The 17,916-nt window shown below is 48.8% G+C and overlaps 1 protein-coding gene across 3 annotated transcripts in view; it reads left to right on the forward strand.

The window, feature by feature from the left end:
* Positions 1-5,408: 5,408 nt before the first annotated feature.
* Positions 5,409-17,916, forward strand: part of ST8SIA5 (ST8 alpha-N-acetyl-neuraminide alpha-2,8-sialyltransferase 5) — a 48,715-nt gene continuing 36,207 nt past the window's right edge. For all 3 annotated transcript variants that reach the window (XM_021686338.1, XM_021686340.1, XM_021686341.1), the window contains exon 1: positions 5,409-5,539. In XM_021686338.1, coding sequence (XP_021542013.1) covers positions 5,409-5,539 — 131 coding nt within the window. The remainder of the gene's footprint in view (positions 5,540-17,916) is intronic.

Raw genomic sequence — 17,916 nt, forward strand, 5'->3', positions numbered from 1 at the left:
ATCTCCTCTGGTGTTTTAGAAATGGATGATCATAGTGGGACACGCATCCTTTTCTCTTTTCAGGTACCCAGGGAACATTAAACTTTTCTAAGCAGCTGTGTTCCCAGGGCATTCTTTTGAAGTTTTGGCATTACACAGACCACCAACAAAATGTGTCGAGGAGCCTGCACTAGACTGGAAATGAAAAACATTCTCTCAGCTTAATTTTTCAGAGCTCTTCCTCGAAGGGCAGAACCTGATCCCAGGGTTTCTACCCCAGGACTTGGCCTTGAGGGTGAGTAAAGAAGATACCATGTCATCTAAATGTGTCCTGAGTGACCTCATTATAAAGAGTGTAGCTGTTTCTGGCTCCCTGTGGAAGTGTGACATCCCCAAGGGGGAAATGAGCCTTTTCTGCTCTTCGATGCAGTAGCTATTGTGTATTAATACCAAGAAACCTGTCTCTGCCTTTGGAAACAGACTGGACCCATCAGGGCAGATACAGCAGAGGAATCCCCAGGGGGTGGTGCTCGGACAAAAGGAAGTTGTCTCTCAGGTTGGAGATGCAAAGGCCATAATGTGACTTCATAGCCTTGTTCAGGATTATTTAATAAGTTATTCTGAACACACCCCATACATTATAAGGGAACTGAACACGGGGTTTAAATTCTAGTGCTATTCTATAATAATAACTTATTAAAAACCAGTAGGCTCCAGTGTCTGCAGCTGACTGAGCAGTGGCGAGCCCCAGCTCTCTAGATTCTGAGATTATCACTGGGCATTTCTGCTCAGTGGCTGCAAGACACCCTCAGCACAGACAAAGTATCCCCAAACCAGGAATCAGCCTCTTGGAGCCTGCCTTGTTAACACAAATATAAAGAGGCATAAGAACAGCATGTACTTATCACAAACTCCATGAACACATGGGTGGAATGTCACTTACATAACCTGGCAGGTTGCAGTTGTGCCGTAATGTTACACACCCCGGCTTTCTTAAACCAGCAGAAATCTCTAAGGTCTTCTTTAAAAAAAGGAGTCTTTCCGTTTTCTACTGGAGACAATGCTCACAGCATGAGTAATGCCCATCAGTTATCAGTAATTTAGCAGATTGTGCCAGTGTTGACATTTGTTCTTGGCTTAATTGTGCATGCGTGTGTGTTTTAAACAATGATGCAGCTGTCCCCATTGCTGGCAATTAGGATATCAAAATGGTGTTCACTGAATCTGGCATAGTGATCAGCTATCCATGTGTTTACTCTTTTGTTTGCAAGGCCTTCCGAGTGTTTGCTGCAATTCCACAATCAGAATATAGATTTGGCTTAAAATGGAACCTAGATCCATATATTAATAGCAACAACAGGGACTGCAGACCTCCTTGTTTCAAGATCTTTGGTCTCTGACTCCACTGCTGATGCTTGTATCGGGGTGTATGTTAAAGGTACCTCCCAACTTGATACGAAGATGGTCGGATTTAAGACACTGGTAGGATTAGGAGAGCCCTGTCAGCAGAGGTGCACTGGACTATTGCTGATCATTTGCACGGTATCAAGTGATCCAAACACATCGCACATAGAAGACTACCCCAGAGTTCCAGCTGTGGCCAAAGTCAGCATCGGCCCTCACTGCAGATTCCTGCAGGCCACCTGGCCATCAAGGAGAGTCCGCACCCAGCGTTAAGTAATTCCTTTCTCTGGACTCTTTTGGCTCTTGGCTTGGTGGGTTTTTCGCTATTACATTAGCTGGTTAATGTTAGCATCAGCTAGGGTGGGGACCAATTCCCATTAGGTCATGGCAGGTTTGAATCAAATACCTATGAAAAGAATAACCTGGCCCTTTGGAAAACTGTTTGGCAGGAGTCACTAAAGCTGAGCCTTCTGTGACCCAGCAATTTCACTTCTAAATACCACTACCCACAGACAAGCGTGCATATATTCACCAAAAGACGCACACGGGAAGGCTCGTGGGGGGCAGCTCTCCGGGGGTCCGTCAACAGTACAGTGGATAAGTAGGTTGTGCTACAGTCCAGCCATGACATACTATACAGAAATAAGATCGAACGAACTAGAACTGTATCTGTAAACCCTCTAAACCATAGCATGCGAAGTATTCGTTTTCTGGCACTGGGAAACAAATGACCGACCAATTCAGTGGCTGAAAACAACATAGGCTTTTACCAGCTCACAGTGGTGTAGGTCTTAAATCTTGCTTCTCCTCAGAGGGCCTCACAGGCCAGGAGCTCAGGACCCTCTTCCCAGTTCATTCAGGTTGTGGCGGAATTCAGGGTCTTTCTTGTGATTGGAGGACTGAGGGCCCCCATTTCCTTGCGGCCTGCGAGCCAGGAGCCAGTCTCGGCTCTCAGAGGCCGTCAAGAGCTCTTGCCATGTGGACACTTCTGTCGCCAAAGCCAACAGTGAAGAGCTTCCCTCGAGTCCGTCTCATGCTTCAAAATTTCTGTCACCAGGAAGAGCTTAGTCCCTTGTAAGGGCTCATGTGATCAGGCCCACTGAGAATAGTCTCCCTTAAAGCCAACTGATTTGGGCCTTAATTACATCACACAATCCCTTTACAGCAGCACCTAGATTGATGGTCGATTGAATAACTAGGAGAAAGTGCGGGTACCAGAGAGGATGAGGAATCTCAGGGGCCATCTTAATTCTTCCTACCATACACAACGACATGGAGGAATCTTCCAGCTGATGGTGAGCGAAAGAAATCAGACATGAAAGAATATATAAGGTATGACTCTGTATAAAATGCAAGAACGGGAAGCACTGATCTTTGGGGTTAAAAGTCAGAATAATGGTTACTCTTGAGTACATAGTAACTGGAAAGGATCAGGGGAGGGGTCTTGGGTGGGGGGACTGATAATGTTTTTGTTCCTTGATCTGTGTGCTGGTTACATGAGTGTGTTCAGCTTGTGGAAACTCAGCAAGCTGTACATTTTTAGAATAATTTAGATTTCTTATTTTAAAATAGATTCGTTTTGTTTTTCCAAGGCACTATGCGTTCAAAGACAGCTATCAGAGAGGGTACTTGATGGGGGTGGGGAATCAGCAGGAAAAGAAAGGAAATGAGAGTGCTTCACCAGCAGTGATGGGAATGGTACCTCATGACCTCTGCAGGGGAGGGCCAGCGAAGTGAAAAATTAGACTCTAGCAACTTGGACTGCTGTGCAGCACCCGCCACATAATAATGTGTGTGGTCCAGTGCAAAGCAAAATGCAGGGCCTCCTAGTTCAAAAATTACTATTATTTTTTTAAAGATTTTATTTTATTTATTTATTTGACACACAGAGAGAGAAGGAGAGAGCAAGCCCAAGCAGGGGGAGTGGCAGGCAGGGGAGAAGCAGGCTCCCCGCTGAGCAAGGAGCCCGATGCGGGGCTTGATCCCATGACCTTGGGATCATGACCTGAGCCAAAGGCAGCCGCTTTACCGACTGAGCCACCCGGGCACCCCTAGTTCAAAAATTATTAAGTTAAAGACAGCAAGAGTGAACATTAAGCCAAGGGTGGGGGCACAGGCGGGGCACTGGTCCCCGACCCATGAAGCCAGCCCTGCCTCTCTGGGGGAAAATGCCACATCTCCCATTCCAAACACTTCTTGCTAGGTGAGTTACTTTGGGCAACTAGAGCTTTGGTCCTTTTGATTGTAAAGTGGGTTAGCTAGAAGCTAGCAGGCGCTAATTCAATTAATATATGCAAGAGCAAGCACTTTTTGATGTGTAAGACACCAAATAAATACAGGGATTATTATAAGAATGGGTCATCTAAATGTTTATGTGTTCTTTCTTCAATTGACCTCATAGATATTTTGGTACATAAACTCTTTACAGATAGCACAGGGTCCACTGCCACCTTGTGCATTAACACGAATTCCAGGCTTATTGGTGAATCCCTAATCATGAGATTTGCCTCCCTGTTCCTTGGTCTTCCCAGCTCGCAGAGCGAACTACTAAAGGGTAAGTCCAGAGCATTGGAGTCTGGACGCTTCCTCATCAAAGTCACTTTTTCTTGCTGCGATTAGAGTTTCAGTCTAGTTGGGAGCCGAATCCTTGCCCGGACTCCAGAACCTTCCCAGTGGTTGTGGGGCCCTGGGAAGGGGCGCCCTGAAATCATCCAGCGAGGGCTCCAGGGCGAACGCCGCGGGCACGTGACTCTCCAGGCCTCGGGAGACTGCGGTGTCAGGTTGACAGGGCTGGCACCTGGCTTTCAGGGCAGGGGATTAGGAAAAGGGGAGCGCATTTAGGGACTTGGATTTCTGAAGAGGCGCGACTTCTGTGTTTATTTTCCCCGGCGTGCCCTCTGAAGCACAAACCTTTCCAGACTTGCTGACTTACTAAAGCTTTTGGGGACCGTGGTACCATAAGGCGGCCGGCTGCCTGACCTAAGATTTATGAGCGGCTCCAAGGATGAGACAAGGTCCCAATGTCTCGGTGACAACAAGGTCTTTGACGAACAGCCGCGGGCTGCAGCTGCGGAGAGGGAGGAGGCCTGTGGTCGGGGTGTAGAGCCTCTGGATTTTCTCCCTGCAGGAGTTGGGTGCCCGGGGCGCAGGCGGCAGCCCCGCAGGCCATCAGCATGCAGGAGCCGCGCGCGCCGTCCTTGAAGGGTTGCCCGCTGACCTTGCTCCGCTTTCTCCGGAGAAATCTCCCGAGCGCGAGGACGCGGTCACCGCGGTGACTCAGTGCCCTGCGCGCCGCAAGCAAACGCTCCCCTCCAGCATGCCCAGCTCCGCAGCCGCGGCTTCCCCTTCCTGCCCCCTTTTTTAATTCCACGATTCAAACCCGGCGTTTTCCGCTCCCCCCTTCCCCCCCTCCACCGCCCGCCAGTCATTCGCCAGCCTGTCCGGGTGTTTGGTCCCCCCCCCACCTCCCATCTGCAGAACTGAAGGCCAACCTTCGCGCTGCCTCGCTGCGGGCCCGGGGATCGGACGTGGCCCGCCCGGGGCCGGGCACCGCGCTGGGCGACCGCGATCCGGAGCCCGACCGGAGGGGGCGGTGCGCCGCGCTTTCGGCTGCTCGGGCGGACGGCGCCGGGGCCCGGCTCCCCATTGGTCGTCACCTCGGCGGGGAGGGGCCGCCCCGGCCCCGGGGCACCTGGAGTCGCCTCTCCGCAGGGAAATCGGCGGCTGCCGGGCACGGGCGCCCAGAGGTAAAGGCGTCCGGAGGGAAGGCCCGGGGCCGCGGCCGAGCTCTCGGCCACCGGCTCTGCCCTGCCCTCCGCCCCGGCGCCGGCCACGCTCGGATGCCCGCAGCGCCCGCCCCGCCAGGCGGAAACTTTGCCCGGCCAAGTCCCCCGCCCGCCTAACAGCGCCGAGAGGCGCCTGGTCGACCGCGCGCCCCGCCGGGGCCCCTAAACCCCGCGCGTGATTGCGGGGCCCCCCGGCTCCCCGCGCCCGCCGCGCCCCGGCGTGCGCGAGCGGCCGCCACGATGCGCTACGCGGACCCCTCGGCGAACCGGGATTTGTTGGGGAACCGAACTTTACTCTTCATTTTCATCTGCGCCTTCGCCTTGGTGACCTTGCTGCAACAGATCTTGTACGGCAGAAACTACATCAAGAGGTAAGAAAGTCCGAGCGCGGGTGGGGGTGCACGGAGCTCGCGGGCGAGCCCCCAGGTGGCGGCCGCAGCGTCGGCCCAGGCGTCCCCGGAGTGAGTGACCCCGGGGTCGGCACTTTGGCCGCGAGCAGCGCCGCGTTAGGTTTGGGTCCTGGCGCTCCGAAGCGCATCTCTCCTCCCAGCGGCAGCAGAGAGCCTGCCCTGCGTGGGCCGGAGGGGCCCGACAACTTTGTTCTCTTGTGAAAATGGGGGACGGCTTGGAATTCCGAGTGGCCACGCTGATGACAAATCCATCTGAACGCCCCGAGGGGCCACAGGGGTCAGATCGGTGTCCCCCAAATCTACAGTGCCATGGCCGTTTGGTTGGAGGGGAGGCTCCCGGGAGTGGAGGGCTCAAAACCGGATAGGATTACCCTGTGAGTCCTGAACTCCTGTGGGGGCTCTTGGGGAAAAGCATCCCCCCCACCCCGGAGCGCCCGGTTAGGTGGGGAGTGATAGTGGGCTGGGACTGCGACAGGGATCGTCAGTTTTCATAAACCAGTAACCACTGGGTGTGTGAAACTCACAACCTGATCAGTCCTGAAACAGATGGTTCTCTCTCAGGCTTACCCAGAAGGTCAGAGCTGCAGCGGGAGTTAACTCTCCCCTCGTTGGACTCTCTTCCTACCCCTTGCTCCCCCAGTCCACCGCCAACTCTGTTGGGAGAAGGAGCGGTAGGAGGTGTCACAGCCCGGGTCCCTGTGTGTGTGAAAATGCCAGCCGTTTTTGTTCTGCTGGCGAGGAGAGACGCTTCGGGGTACTCTGCCCCCTTTCAGAGCTTGGGGATAGCGCTGACCCCAGGATACTCCCACGTCAGAGCCCCTTTTAGAAATAGCCTATCTCTCCTTTTGCCTGGAGGTTTGTTCTTTGCTGCAGTTAGGCTACTTCCCTCCCCGCCTGCACCGTACCCCCCCCCCCCCCCCAGAGCTGGGGAGTATGGGGCCTCTTGCCTGGGACATTTGTTTTTTAGCCAGCCACGGCCCCTGACCTCCCCAGACAGCATTCTTCCCTGGGGGAGGGCAGCTGATGAGCTTTGCATGGTGCTGGTGGCTTTAAAGAACATTTTCAGTCTCCTGGCTGGCTTGGGTCTGCCTCCCCTTCTGGCTACTGCCGTCCCTCCAAGATAACCCCATGCAAGGACTGCCGGGCCCCTGCTGGCCTCCACCTGCTGCACTTGTTACCTCCTCAGCAGGTGACTCTGGGTTCCTGCACCCTGTTGGCACCTGCTCAGCACTGCTGGGGCTGCTGGGGTCCCTGCTGCCTTGTCAACAGTGGGAAAACATCAGTACCCGTGCTCAGCGCCAGCTCGTCTACTAACTGCTTGCTCTGGCAAGCCCTCCCTGGTCTTGCGTGGATGTGCGAGCTGCCCAGAATTCAGCGGGCATGCCAGTTGCCTCCCATCCTCCCTCACACATAGATCCTGACTCCCTGAATCTCAGATGCCACCTCTCAGGCCTCACTCCAGGAACGTGGGGTAATCCAGTCAAGCAAGCAGAACTGGCCTATGCTTGATCCTGGAAGGATGCTGTGGGGGTCTGTGAAGAGGCAGATGGTGTGGTCCTGGTGTTCAGGAGGCTTGAGATCTCTTTGGGGAAACGGAATAACCGCAGAGGAGATAGTTAAGTAATAAGTGTTAACTTGTCTGAGGAAGGAGGTACCAATGGGCTGGAGTAGTTAGGAAAGACTGCCTGGAGGAGGGAGAACCTGAGTGGGCCCTCGAAGGAAGGGTGAGATTTAGATGCATGTGTGTGCGGGGAACGTGCACATCCAGAACTGAAGAGCGTGCGAGCAAAGGTGCAGAGATGGGGCACCACCTCCTTTCCCCTCTCCCATGCCCGGACTACCCACGCATGCGTTCACCTGTCTTGTTTCGTATACATACAATCATAATGAACTGACTTGATGTGATTATTGGTCTGTGTCCTGTCTAGAAACACCTCACACTTGAGTGTTCCCCAAGCAGAGATCTTGGGACAGCCTCATGAGAATCGCTGATATGCAGATGCTTGGGCTCAGAATTGGACTCTCTGGGGATAGATCCAGTACGTGCTTGTTACCAGGTCCCCACATGGTTCCTTACAAGCTCCCCCTGCTGCTCTAGACCCACAGTTCTCAAGGGAGAACAATGTTACCCCCAGGCGATATCTGGAAACATTTTTGGTTGTCACACTGGGAGAGGAGAGTGCTACTGGTGTCTTATGGATAGAGGCCAGAGATGCTGCTGAAGATCCCACAGTGCATCATCTGCTTCCCACAGGAAAGCGTTATCCAGCCCTAAATATCAATAGGGCTGAAGTGGAGAAACCCTGCTCTGGACCGAAAGCTCCATGAGGCAGGGTTTCACTCTGTTTTGGTGCCACCTGCACCCTGAGCACCAAATATGATGCCCGGCACGTAGTAAGCTCTCAATAAATATTGGATAATGAAGAAATGATTAAAAGTGGTATGTGTGTATGTGTATATGTCTGCATGTGCCCACGTGCGCCCAGGGTAACTGGAAGACACAGTGAAGAAATGGATCCAGCTGGTATAAGGGAGAAAGTGGAGAATGGGGACAGATGTAATGTTGGGTGAGTAGCTTCAGTGAGTGCTTTGTGGATGGGGAAGGACAGGTAGAACTGGGTTCATTCAGTCATAGGGAGCTGCATGTGGTCTTTGAGCAGGGTAATGATATGATAAAAGCCACCAGGAAGGAAGGTTATTCGGGCTTTGTAAGGAGAGGTTAGCGATGGGGAGAGGCTGGGAGGCTCTTGTTACAGCCTGGTACAAAGTGAGGAGAATCTGGTGCGGAGGGCAGATCCACTTTGGACCTTGGGGGTTCCTGAGGGCTGTCATTCTTCGTTTCCGTGCTGAGCTGGTCTGATGATGTATTCAGCAAAGCCTCCATTGTTTGCCACCTTACAAAGAGCTCAGAGGCACAAAGGTGACAAGCTGTTTCAGTGAGAATTCGGGACAGACTTCACCAGAAGGGAGTGGGGGATGTGAGTTGGTATGTGTTCTTTCCTTGGACCCCTGGTCTCTGCCTGTGCTGTGCTGTGGCCACTTCTGGGGGGTGTCCGTTGGAGCGATCGGGACTCTGGGGGCCCATCTTGCAAACACTTCCGGTGCTCAGGAGGGGAGAAGGTGGGCAGTGCAGATGGCTCAGGGGGCATGGTGTCTCCGTGGAGAAAGTACACACTCTGTGGACTGGGAAGAGAGAGCATGAGACAACGCTGTGAAGTTTGCCGTTGATGTTCTTGGCTTCCTCCTATCTGTGCTTTGTTGAACACATACTTGATGAAGATTTGCTATATGCTGAACACCACGCTAAGTGCTGAGGACAGTGGTGTGGCAGGCGGACACCGTCCAGGGTCTCCGGGAAGCTTGTAGTCTATTAGGAAGACAGAAAGGCACGTAATACGTACATAAGCCGAACTGGAGGTGTGAGCAAGGGCTTCCAGAAGTGAGGAGGGAGCCGTAGTGGATTAGGATGGCTTCAAGGTGCATGGAGGCATTTGAAGGGGGTCTTGAAGAAAGGAAAATGATCCGTAGGCATGGGGGAGGAGGAGGGAAGGGGGATGAAAGCCAGCTTGAATAAGGATAGCAAAGTGCAGGGGAGAGCTAAGTAGTTCTGCATGACTCAAATATCACAGCTGTGTAGCTGGGGGCAAGGTGAGGCAGGCAGGGCCTGGTTATGGAGATTCGAGTAGGAAATGTGTGAGAAGAAGCATGTCTGGAGGGAAGAGGGTAACAAATTTGAGTCTGGATCTGTTAGGACACTCACTGCAAGGAGATCCACATGGAGCTATCCAGCAGCTCCTTGGAAATGAGCTCCAGAACTGTGGGTGGAGAAGAGCCAGGCTAGCAATGCAGATTATTTAGTCACCATCAAAATCAGTGTTTTCCCAACTTTTATAATTGTTAGCCACAGTAAGAACTGTGTTATACCCAGGGATCTAGAACACACTCACATACACATCTGAAACAGCCATTTTGTGAAACTGTGTTTGGCCTTATTATAAGAAATGTGCTTTAATATTTTCTATTCCACTTCATTTACAAAATAAATTCGGCCTTAAAAAGGAAGGGAAATCTGATATATAACATGGATGAATCTTTTTTTTTTTCCTCAACATGGATGAATCTTGAAGATATTATGCTAAAATAAACCAGACACAAAATGACAGATATTTTATGGTTCTACTTATATGAGGCACCTGGATTAGTCAATTCATAGGGACAGAAAGTAGAATGGTGGTTGCCAGGGGCTGGAGGTGCAGTGGGAGGTTAGTGTTTAATGGGGACAGAGATTCAGTTCGGGAAGATGAAAAGGTCTTGGAGACGGATGGTGGTGATGGCTGCATAATGGATTGACTACACTTAATGCCACTGAACTGTAGACTTAAAAATAGTTAAAACGGTAAATTTCTGTTATGTATATTTTACCACAATACAAGAGTTGAAAAAATTCTTGGGGTAAACCACCAAGTTGATCTTATAACTTGTTGGTTTGAAACCCTTAGTTAGAAAAACACTGGTCCCCGTGATGAGGTTGGATGAGATCACCCAGGAGAGAGCAGAGTGAGGATGATGAAGGCCGGGGCACAAAGGAGAGCCTTAAGGACTGCCTGCATCTAAGGGTCCAGAGAGGAGAGCTAGCTCTGGAAACTGAGGCTGCAGAGAGGTAGAGGGGAATGGGTGTTAAGGAAACCAAGGCATAATGGTGCCAAGCAGAGAGCGGTCACCTGTGACACCCACTGCAGAGGGATCAGGTAGGATAAGGCCTACCTGGATTTGGCTATATGGTCAAGGACAGTTCTGGGGGGTGGGAGCGATGGGTCAAAAGAAGGATTTTCTAGAATCAGGGGCATGGAATTTGTACCCTCTTCCTTTAAGACCTCCACTGCCCCCAAGCTCCTTTGTTAGTGCTAAAATCGTCACATGAACTTGCATCCCTAGAGTGCAGAGGACTAAAAGTACTTACACTTTAACAGAGGGGCAGGGAAAGGGCAGTAGGTTTTGTTGTTGTTGTTTCTCTGTTAGTTAGAAAGAAAGGTCACTGGAGATTTTGTTTTTACAATCTGGTCTCAACCTGCATTTTAAACTTAATCTCAGAGAAAGACCAGATAGGCATGGGCCTCGCATGTCCTCTTTTTATGTCTTTCAATGACATTTTACAGTTCTTCGTAAAGAATTTGAACATTGCTAGGCTTATTTCTAGCCACATAGTTTTTACTGCTATTGTAAAAATTTATTTTTAAAAATTATATTTTCTAAACATTTGTATATATACAAATGTATGTACTAAAGTATATGTATATGTATATATATATATGTAGTATGTACAGTATTTGTATAGCGTTTGTAGCTAGTATATAGAAATAAATCTGATTTTCTTGTATATTGATTTTATAACCAGCAACCTGGATAATGTATACGTAATGACAATAATTTGTCTGTAGAGTCTTCTGGGATTTCTACATAGACTTTTTTTTTTTTTCTTTTATCACAACCCTGTACTTTAATTATTTTTCTTGTCTCATTGAGCTGGCTAGGACCTTTGATATAAGGTTCAATAAAAATGTCATAGTGAATATCCTGGCCTTAATCCTGATTTTTTTTCTTTTTTAACTTTCTTTTAAAATAGCTTTATCCAAATAGAATTTGCCCATTTAAAGTGTACAGTTAAGTGACTTTTGGTATATTCACACCATTGTGCATCCATCACCACAATCAATTTTAGGACATTTTCATTATCCTGAAGAGAAACTGTATTCCTTAACCATCATCCCCCAGTACTCCCATTTCTCCTAGCTGTAGGGATGTACACATACACTAGTGTATCTTCTGTCTCCATAGGTTTGTCTGGTTCTGGACATTTCATACAAATGGAATCATATGATATGTGGTCCAATATGACTTTCATCTTTCATTAAGTGTGATGTTTTCAAGGTTCATCCATGTTATGGCATGTGTCAGTACTTCCTTCCTTTCTTTTTTTTTTTTAAGATTTATTTATTTATTTGAGAGAAAGAGAGAGCACCTGAACACGAGTGAGGGGATGGGCAGAGAATCTCCAGCAGATTCCGTGCTAAGTGTGGAGCCTGACGTGGGGCTCGATCTCAAGACCTTGAGGTTGTGACCTGGGCTGAAATCAAGAGTCGGCTGCTTAACCGACTGAGCCACCCAGGTGCCCCAATACTTCATTTCTTTTTGTTGGTGAATAATATTCAACTTATAAATATACCACATTTTGTCTGTCTGTTCTTCAGTGGTGGAAACTGGGTGGAAACTTGTTTTCACTATTACAAATAATGCTGTGATGAGGATTTGTGTCCAGGTTTCTGTGTGGACATGCATTTTCATTTTTCTTAGGTGTATACCTGCAAGTGGGATTGCTGGGTCATATGGTAACTCTGTGTTTTACCATTTGAGGAATTGTCACACTTTCCAAAGTGGTTATGCCATTTTATACTCCCTCCAAGCAGTGCATAAGGGTTCCAATTTTTCCATATTTTTTAAAACACTCATTATTATCTGTCCTTTTGGTCATAGCCATCTTGGTGGTTTTGAAGTGGTATTCCATTGTGGGTTTGATTTTGTATTTCTCTGATAACTAATGATGTAGAACATACTTTCATGTGCTTATTGGCCATTTGTATTTTTCCTTTGGAGAAATGCCTATTCACATCCTTTGCCCATTTTTAAATTGGATGATTTGTCTTTCTGTGATTGAGTTGTGAGAGGTCTTTATGGCTTCTAAATATATTGATTTGCAAAACATTTCTCTTATTCTAGGGGTTGTCTTTTTACTTTCTTGATGATATCCTTTGAAAATTTTTAATTTTGATGAATTCTTATTCATATATATATATTGTTGTTGGTTGCTTGTGCTTTAGGTGCTGTATCTATTAAATCATTGCCTCTGTACACTGCTCAGTGTCACAAAGATTTACCCCTGTGTTTTCTTCTAAGAGTTTTAGAATTATAGCTCTTATGTTGAGGTCTTTGCTCCATTTTGAGTTATTTTTTGTGTATTGTATGATTAAACCTGACTTTAAGGAGAATTATAGTACAAGTGTCTGCTTAAATTTTTGTTTTTGTTTTTTTTTGTAGATAACCTCTAAGAGATTAAGACTCCCTTGTGGAGTATGCTAACAAGTTTTGTTTACTTGTCTTACCGCGTTTGGATATTCATTTTATCAGATGCTTTTTCTACCTCTATTGGATGATATTTGATCAAAATCATATGATATGATTTTGCCTTTAATCTTTTGATGTGATAAATTACATTAATAGGTGTTAAACTTATAATTTGGGGGATAAACCCAGCTTGTTTATGGTGTATTATTTATTTTCTATGATGGGAGATTTTGTTGGCCGGTATTTTTATTTAAGATATTTTATCTCATGTTAGTGAATGATCTTGGCATGTCATTTTCTTATAGAATGCTGTCTCTGTCTGGTCTTAAAACCAGCCTTGTAAAAAGAGTTGGGAATATTCCCTCTTCATTCTGTGGGATGATTTATGCAGGTCTGAGATCATCTATTCTTTGAAAGTTTCGTAGAACTCGCCTGTACAGCAATCCACACCTAATGTTTTCCTTGGGGGAAGACTGTAAGTTGCTAATTCCATTTCCTTCCTGGTTAAGATGGTTTCTTCAACCACACAGGAGCAGAGGTTGGGTCTGTCTTGTCCTGCCTTTTGTAGAGCAGACTCTCCTCTATGCTGTTCCCTCCAGCCTTGCTCTCTCCTGCACTCGGAGGGTGCAGATCTGGGCTGCCTGCGTGTGGCTGGTGCGGGCCTGAGACCTGAGGATATGAAACTGGGTCAAGGAAAAGCACAGCCTGACTCCGTGCTGTATCTGAAGTTGCACTGGAAGGCTCTCCTCATGCAACCAACCCTCCTTCTCTTCGACTGCCCTGAGAAACAGGCACAGCCCAGGAGATAGGACCACAGGGGCGGGAGGGTCTATCCAGGGGCTGGTTCTGGAGGGGGCGGGTGCCTCATGGGGACCTGGTGGAAATGGATGGTCCCCCAGAGAGGAGAAGGGATGCTGAGCTGACCAGCACCAGGGTGTGTGCTGGGCCGGCAGGATGACCTTCTTGTCTGGCTGATCAGAGCAAGCTTGTCTTGAGCATCTGATGCAGGGCTGGGATTAGGGTGAGGGAAGCCTGGCACCCAGGAGACAGGACTTGAGGAGGCCTCCCTCTCAGGGGTCTACCCTGCACCCGTGTGAGCCTGGGGGGGGTAGGGGCTGCCTTCAGTTTTGGGCCCTGGGAGCCTTGCTTGCCTCCCTCCAGTCCTGACCCTGACCTGCCCAGGCTGCACTTGGTCATCTGTCAGCTGCCTGTCCCTGCCCCAGATGTCCCCCAGGGATGCAGTGCTGTCCTCTCACACTTCTGCCCACCCCTCTCTCGGTCCCGTTCTTTTCTTTTTGACATCTGTACTTTTCAGGGAAACTGTACCTCTTAGAGGTCTTAGCATCTCTTCTGTGACTTATCCAGGCCCACTTACTTCTCCTCTAATACCTTCTGATCCAGAACTTCTCAAGTTTAGCCCTTAACCCTATGGGTAGGGACCCCTGTCCCGTCCCTACCACACACAGGTGAAGGATTCATCAGGTAATGATATTAATTATTAACATTCCTTAAGGGTTCATGAGCCAGGATCTGACCTAAGGAGATAGTCCTAAATGAGGATTATTTCATTTAATCCTTACAAGAGTCCTATTAAACAGATACAGTCATCCTCATTTAATACTCACTCAGAGAGGTAACTTGTATAAGGTCACATAGCTTGCAAGACCCTTAAAAGAGATGTTTTATCCATCTCTGAATTCCCAGAACCTAGCACAGTGTCTGACATTAATTGCTGAATGAATGGATGCCTACAAAGGGAACCTCTAGGGGTGCTTGGGTGGCTCAGGCAGTTAAGCATCTGACTCTTGATTTCGGCTCAGGTCATGATCTCAGGGTGGTGAGATCCAGCCCCACTTCAGGCTCCACAAGTCTGCTTGTCCCTCTCCCTCTGCTCCCCACCCCCACCCCCCGCCCAGCTGTCTCTTAAAATAAATAAATAAATAATCTTTTTAAAAAAAGGAACCCCTAAACTTTTCCTAATAATTATCAAACATCAATTAAATGTGCAATCAGCTTTGTACTGGGAGGGGAGAAGGGGGTGTTACTAAAGAATTATTAGCTATGGGGTGCCTGGGTGGCTCAGTTGGTTAAGCGACTGCCTTCGGCTCAGGTCATGATCCTGGCGTCCCGGGATCGAGTCCCACATTGGGCTCCCTGCTCGGCGGGGGGTCTGCTTCTCCCTCTGACCCTCCTCCCTCTCATGCTCTCTGTCTCTCATTCTCTCTCTCTCAAATAAATAAATAAAATCTTTAAAAAAACCCAATTATTAGCTATGATACATATTCTTGAGGAACTTAGAGCACACATAAAGAGACAAACATGAAAAATATGTAAAACTGTATAAATCAACTTGCAGTTGTGTGGCGTAGGTGATAAAGCTCGTAGGGTTCAAAGGATAGAGCAGTTGGCTGATGAGTAGCCCGGCAGGAGCTGATGTGGGCTTTGGAGAGCTAGTTTATTTCACGGGGTGATTCTGGGGGACAGGCTGGGGTGTTGAGGCTGCAGGTGCAGGGGATGGAAGTCATGGAAGGCTTTTGAATTTCTTTTTATTCCCTGGTGCTTGGTGAGGCGGATGGCCTCCATCTCAGGTCTCAGTTTAGTATTCTGCAATGTGAGAGGATGAGCAGGAGGGCTGTTCTCTTTCCCAGCTCTGATGAGGGGGGCTAGCCCTTCAGCACAAAGGCTCGGGCCAGGCTTTGCCAGTCCTGTCTGTGAGGGGGCGCACAGGTCCTGCAGGCATGGGAGATGGGAATGAGGCTGGTAAGCCAGGGGATGGGGGTGGGACTGCCAAGGTTGTTGGGAGAATAAAATGCATTCGTGCTCACTCCAGCCTGAGATGGTATCCGATTTGTGTTGCTCCTGTTGAGGCTCTGAGTAAAGGAACCCTAGCCACACACCCCCCCCCCCATACACCAGTTCTCCACTCTTCCCCAGGCCATCAGGCTGAGGATCAGTATTTCTGGGATCAACACTGCTCTTTCCCCAGAAATAAACCACAACCCCCCAGAAGAAGGCTTACAGGACTCAAGACTCCCCCAGTGTTTTCTCTTTTTTCAGTGTCAGGCTGGGTTGCTATCCGGACACCAGTTCATCACTCTGGGTCCTCTTCCCCCCACCCGTGCTTGCAGAGCTGATGTTCCCGCCCCTGTGGCCTCCCACCCAGTGCCCTCCAGCTGGTGGAGGTGCCATTCTGCACGTCCAGTCCCAGCCTCCTCTTGGTTAAGGTTCATTCATTCATGCATTCATTCATTTGTTCATCAGCAAGCATGACTCACAGGCCCTTTATGTACCAGACTTTGGTGTCCAGTATAATAACCACTTGCCCTGTGTGGCTGTGGAACACCAGAAACATGAGTAGTCTAAACTAAGATGTGCTATGAGTATAAAATACACACTAGATTTCAAAGACATACTATGAAAAAAGATGTAACCTATCCCATTAATTTTTCAACCAGCAATAATCACACCACGGATAACCCTCATTGATTATATGTTGAAATGACAATATTTTGGATGTGTTAGGTTAAATAAAATATATTATTAAATTAAATTAATTTCACCTTTTTTTTTTTACTTCTCAGAAACCTTTTTGAGAATTGTAGATTCACATACTGTTGTAAGAAATAATACAGAGAGAATCTGCATACCTTCCTCCTGTTTTCCCAGACGGCAACATCTTTCAAAATTATAGTACAGTATTACAACCAGGAAATTCACATCCATACAATCCATCCACCTTACTCAAATTTCCCTAGTTTTACGTACACTCATTTGTGTGTCTGTGTGTAGCTAGTTCTATGGAATTTCATCATGTGTTTGATATTTTTTATTTTTATTTTTATTTTTTTATAATGTGGCTACCAGAACATTCTAGATGACATCTGTGGCTCCTGGTGTATTTCTGTTGGATAATACTGCCCTAGTCTCTGGTTGCCAAGATGTATGAAACAGGCTTCCTCTCAAGGAGCTCTTAGGAGAGAAGGACCAAGCACTCGTGAAAAGTTGACAAACTCTCCTACATACTAAGTGCCAAGTGGGCTGGGGTTCCGGGACAGAGAGACTCCTAGAGCCTCAGACGACGTGGAAGCCTGTGTCTTAAATGGAGAAAGGAGGGTACTCGTTTGACACAGATGTGGTGGGGGAACCCCAAAGCAGGAAGCTAGCTTCCTGGACTTGAGGCATCTTCTGCCAGCCACCCCTCCTAGACCCGAAGGCGGTTTGCTCCCCTCTGGGCTGCCTAGCACAGTTTCTTCAGGGAGCTGGGAAGCTTTCAGCCCCCAGGACGCACAGGGCCCTAAAGTAAGAGGATAAAAAGCCCAGCTCCCTTCTTGGAATAAATAATTCAATAAATTATCCTCCCACGAAAGTTAAGTACTGACGTTTTCTGAATGACTTTCTTCTTTTATTATTTTTTTCCACATGGAGTCAACTCAAGGTTAGCCTCACAAGAATAGCAGATGGGGCATTTCCATTCCCATTGTTTGCTTTGCCAGTGGGTGAGGGGGAGGGAAAGGGGTAGTCACGGCTCTGGGAACGCACTCCCCTGGGCTTCCTCGGTGGGCGCCCCTTGCTGAGCTTGGCTATTGTGCATGAGGCCAGAGGCTGAGAGTGGCTGAGCCAGCCCCCAGGACAGAAGACCCTCAGGTGCGCTGTGTGCAGCAGACTCCTGCGACGGGATCCAGGACGTCGGTGGCAGGAGGACTGAAGTGGGAGTCGGGACTCCTCTGAGCTCCAGGTCGAGCTTTGTCACCAGCTGGCTGAAAAGTCACTTCTGACCCTGCACCTCAGTGTCCTGAGCTGTGACAGAGGATGCACAGTGTCTCGTTCCGTGGACAGGGGCCTCTGGGGGTGATGGTGGGGGTCCCCAGACTGTATTCGGCATGCAACATGGCATATTTGGTCTGTGCGGTGTTTCCACTTGGAATGCACGGTCAGCGCTTAAACACTGGGGCGACCTAGACTCCCACGGAGGGAGCTGGGTGGGCATCGGGGAGACAGCTCGGCTCCCGGTCAGGGGCTCTGGAGACATCCCAGACAGCTCTCCTTGCTTGAAAGATGGGAACAGAGAGTTACGAAGATTTGCCTAAGGTCACTCGGCTCATTGGTGGCGGATCCAGGATGACCAGACAGCGGCTCTGACAACCATCACTGTCCCTTCCCCTCAGCTTAGAGGCTATTTATTATCAAGGGTTTTATTAAAAATTTGTTTCTCCTTTCAT

This window comes from Neomonachus schauinslandi, chromosome 14 (assembly GCF_002201575.2).
Source record: "Neomonachus schauinslandi chromosome 14, ASM220157v2, whole genome shotgun sequence".
NCBI classification, from domain to species: Eukaryota; Metazoa; Chordata; class Mammalia; order Carnivora; family Phocidae; genus Neomonachus; species Neomonachus schauinslandi.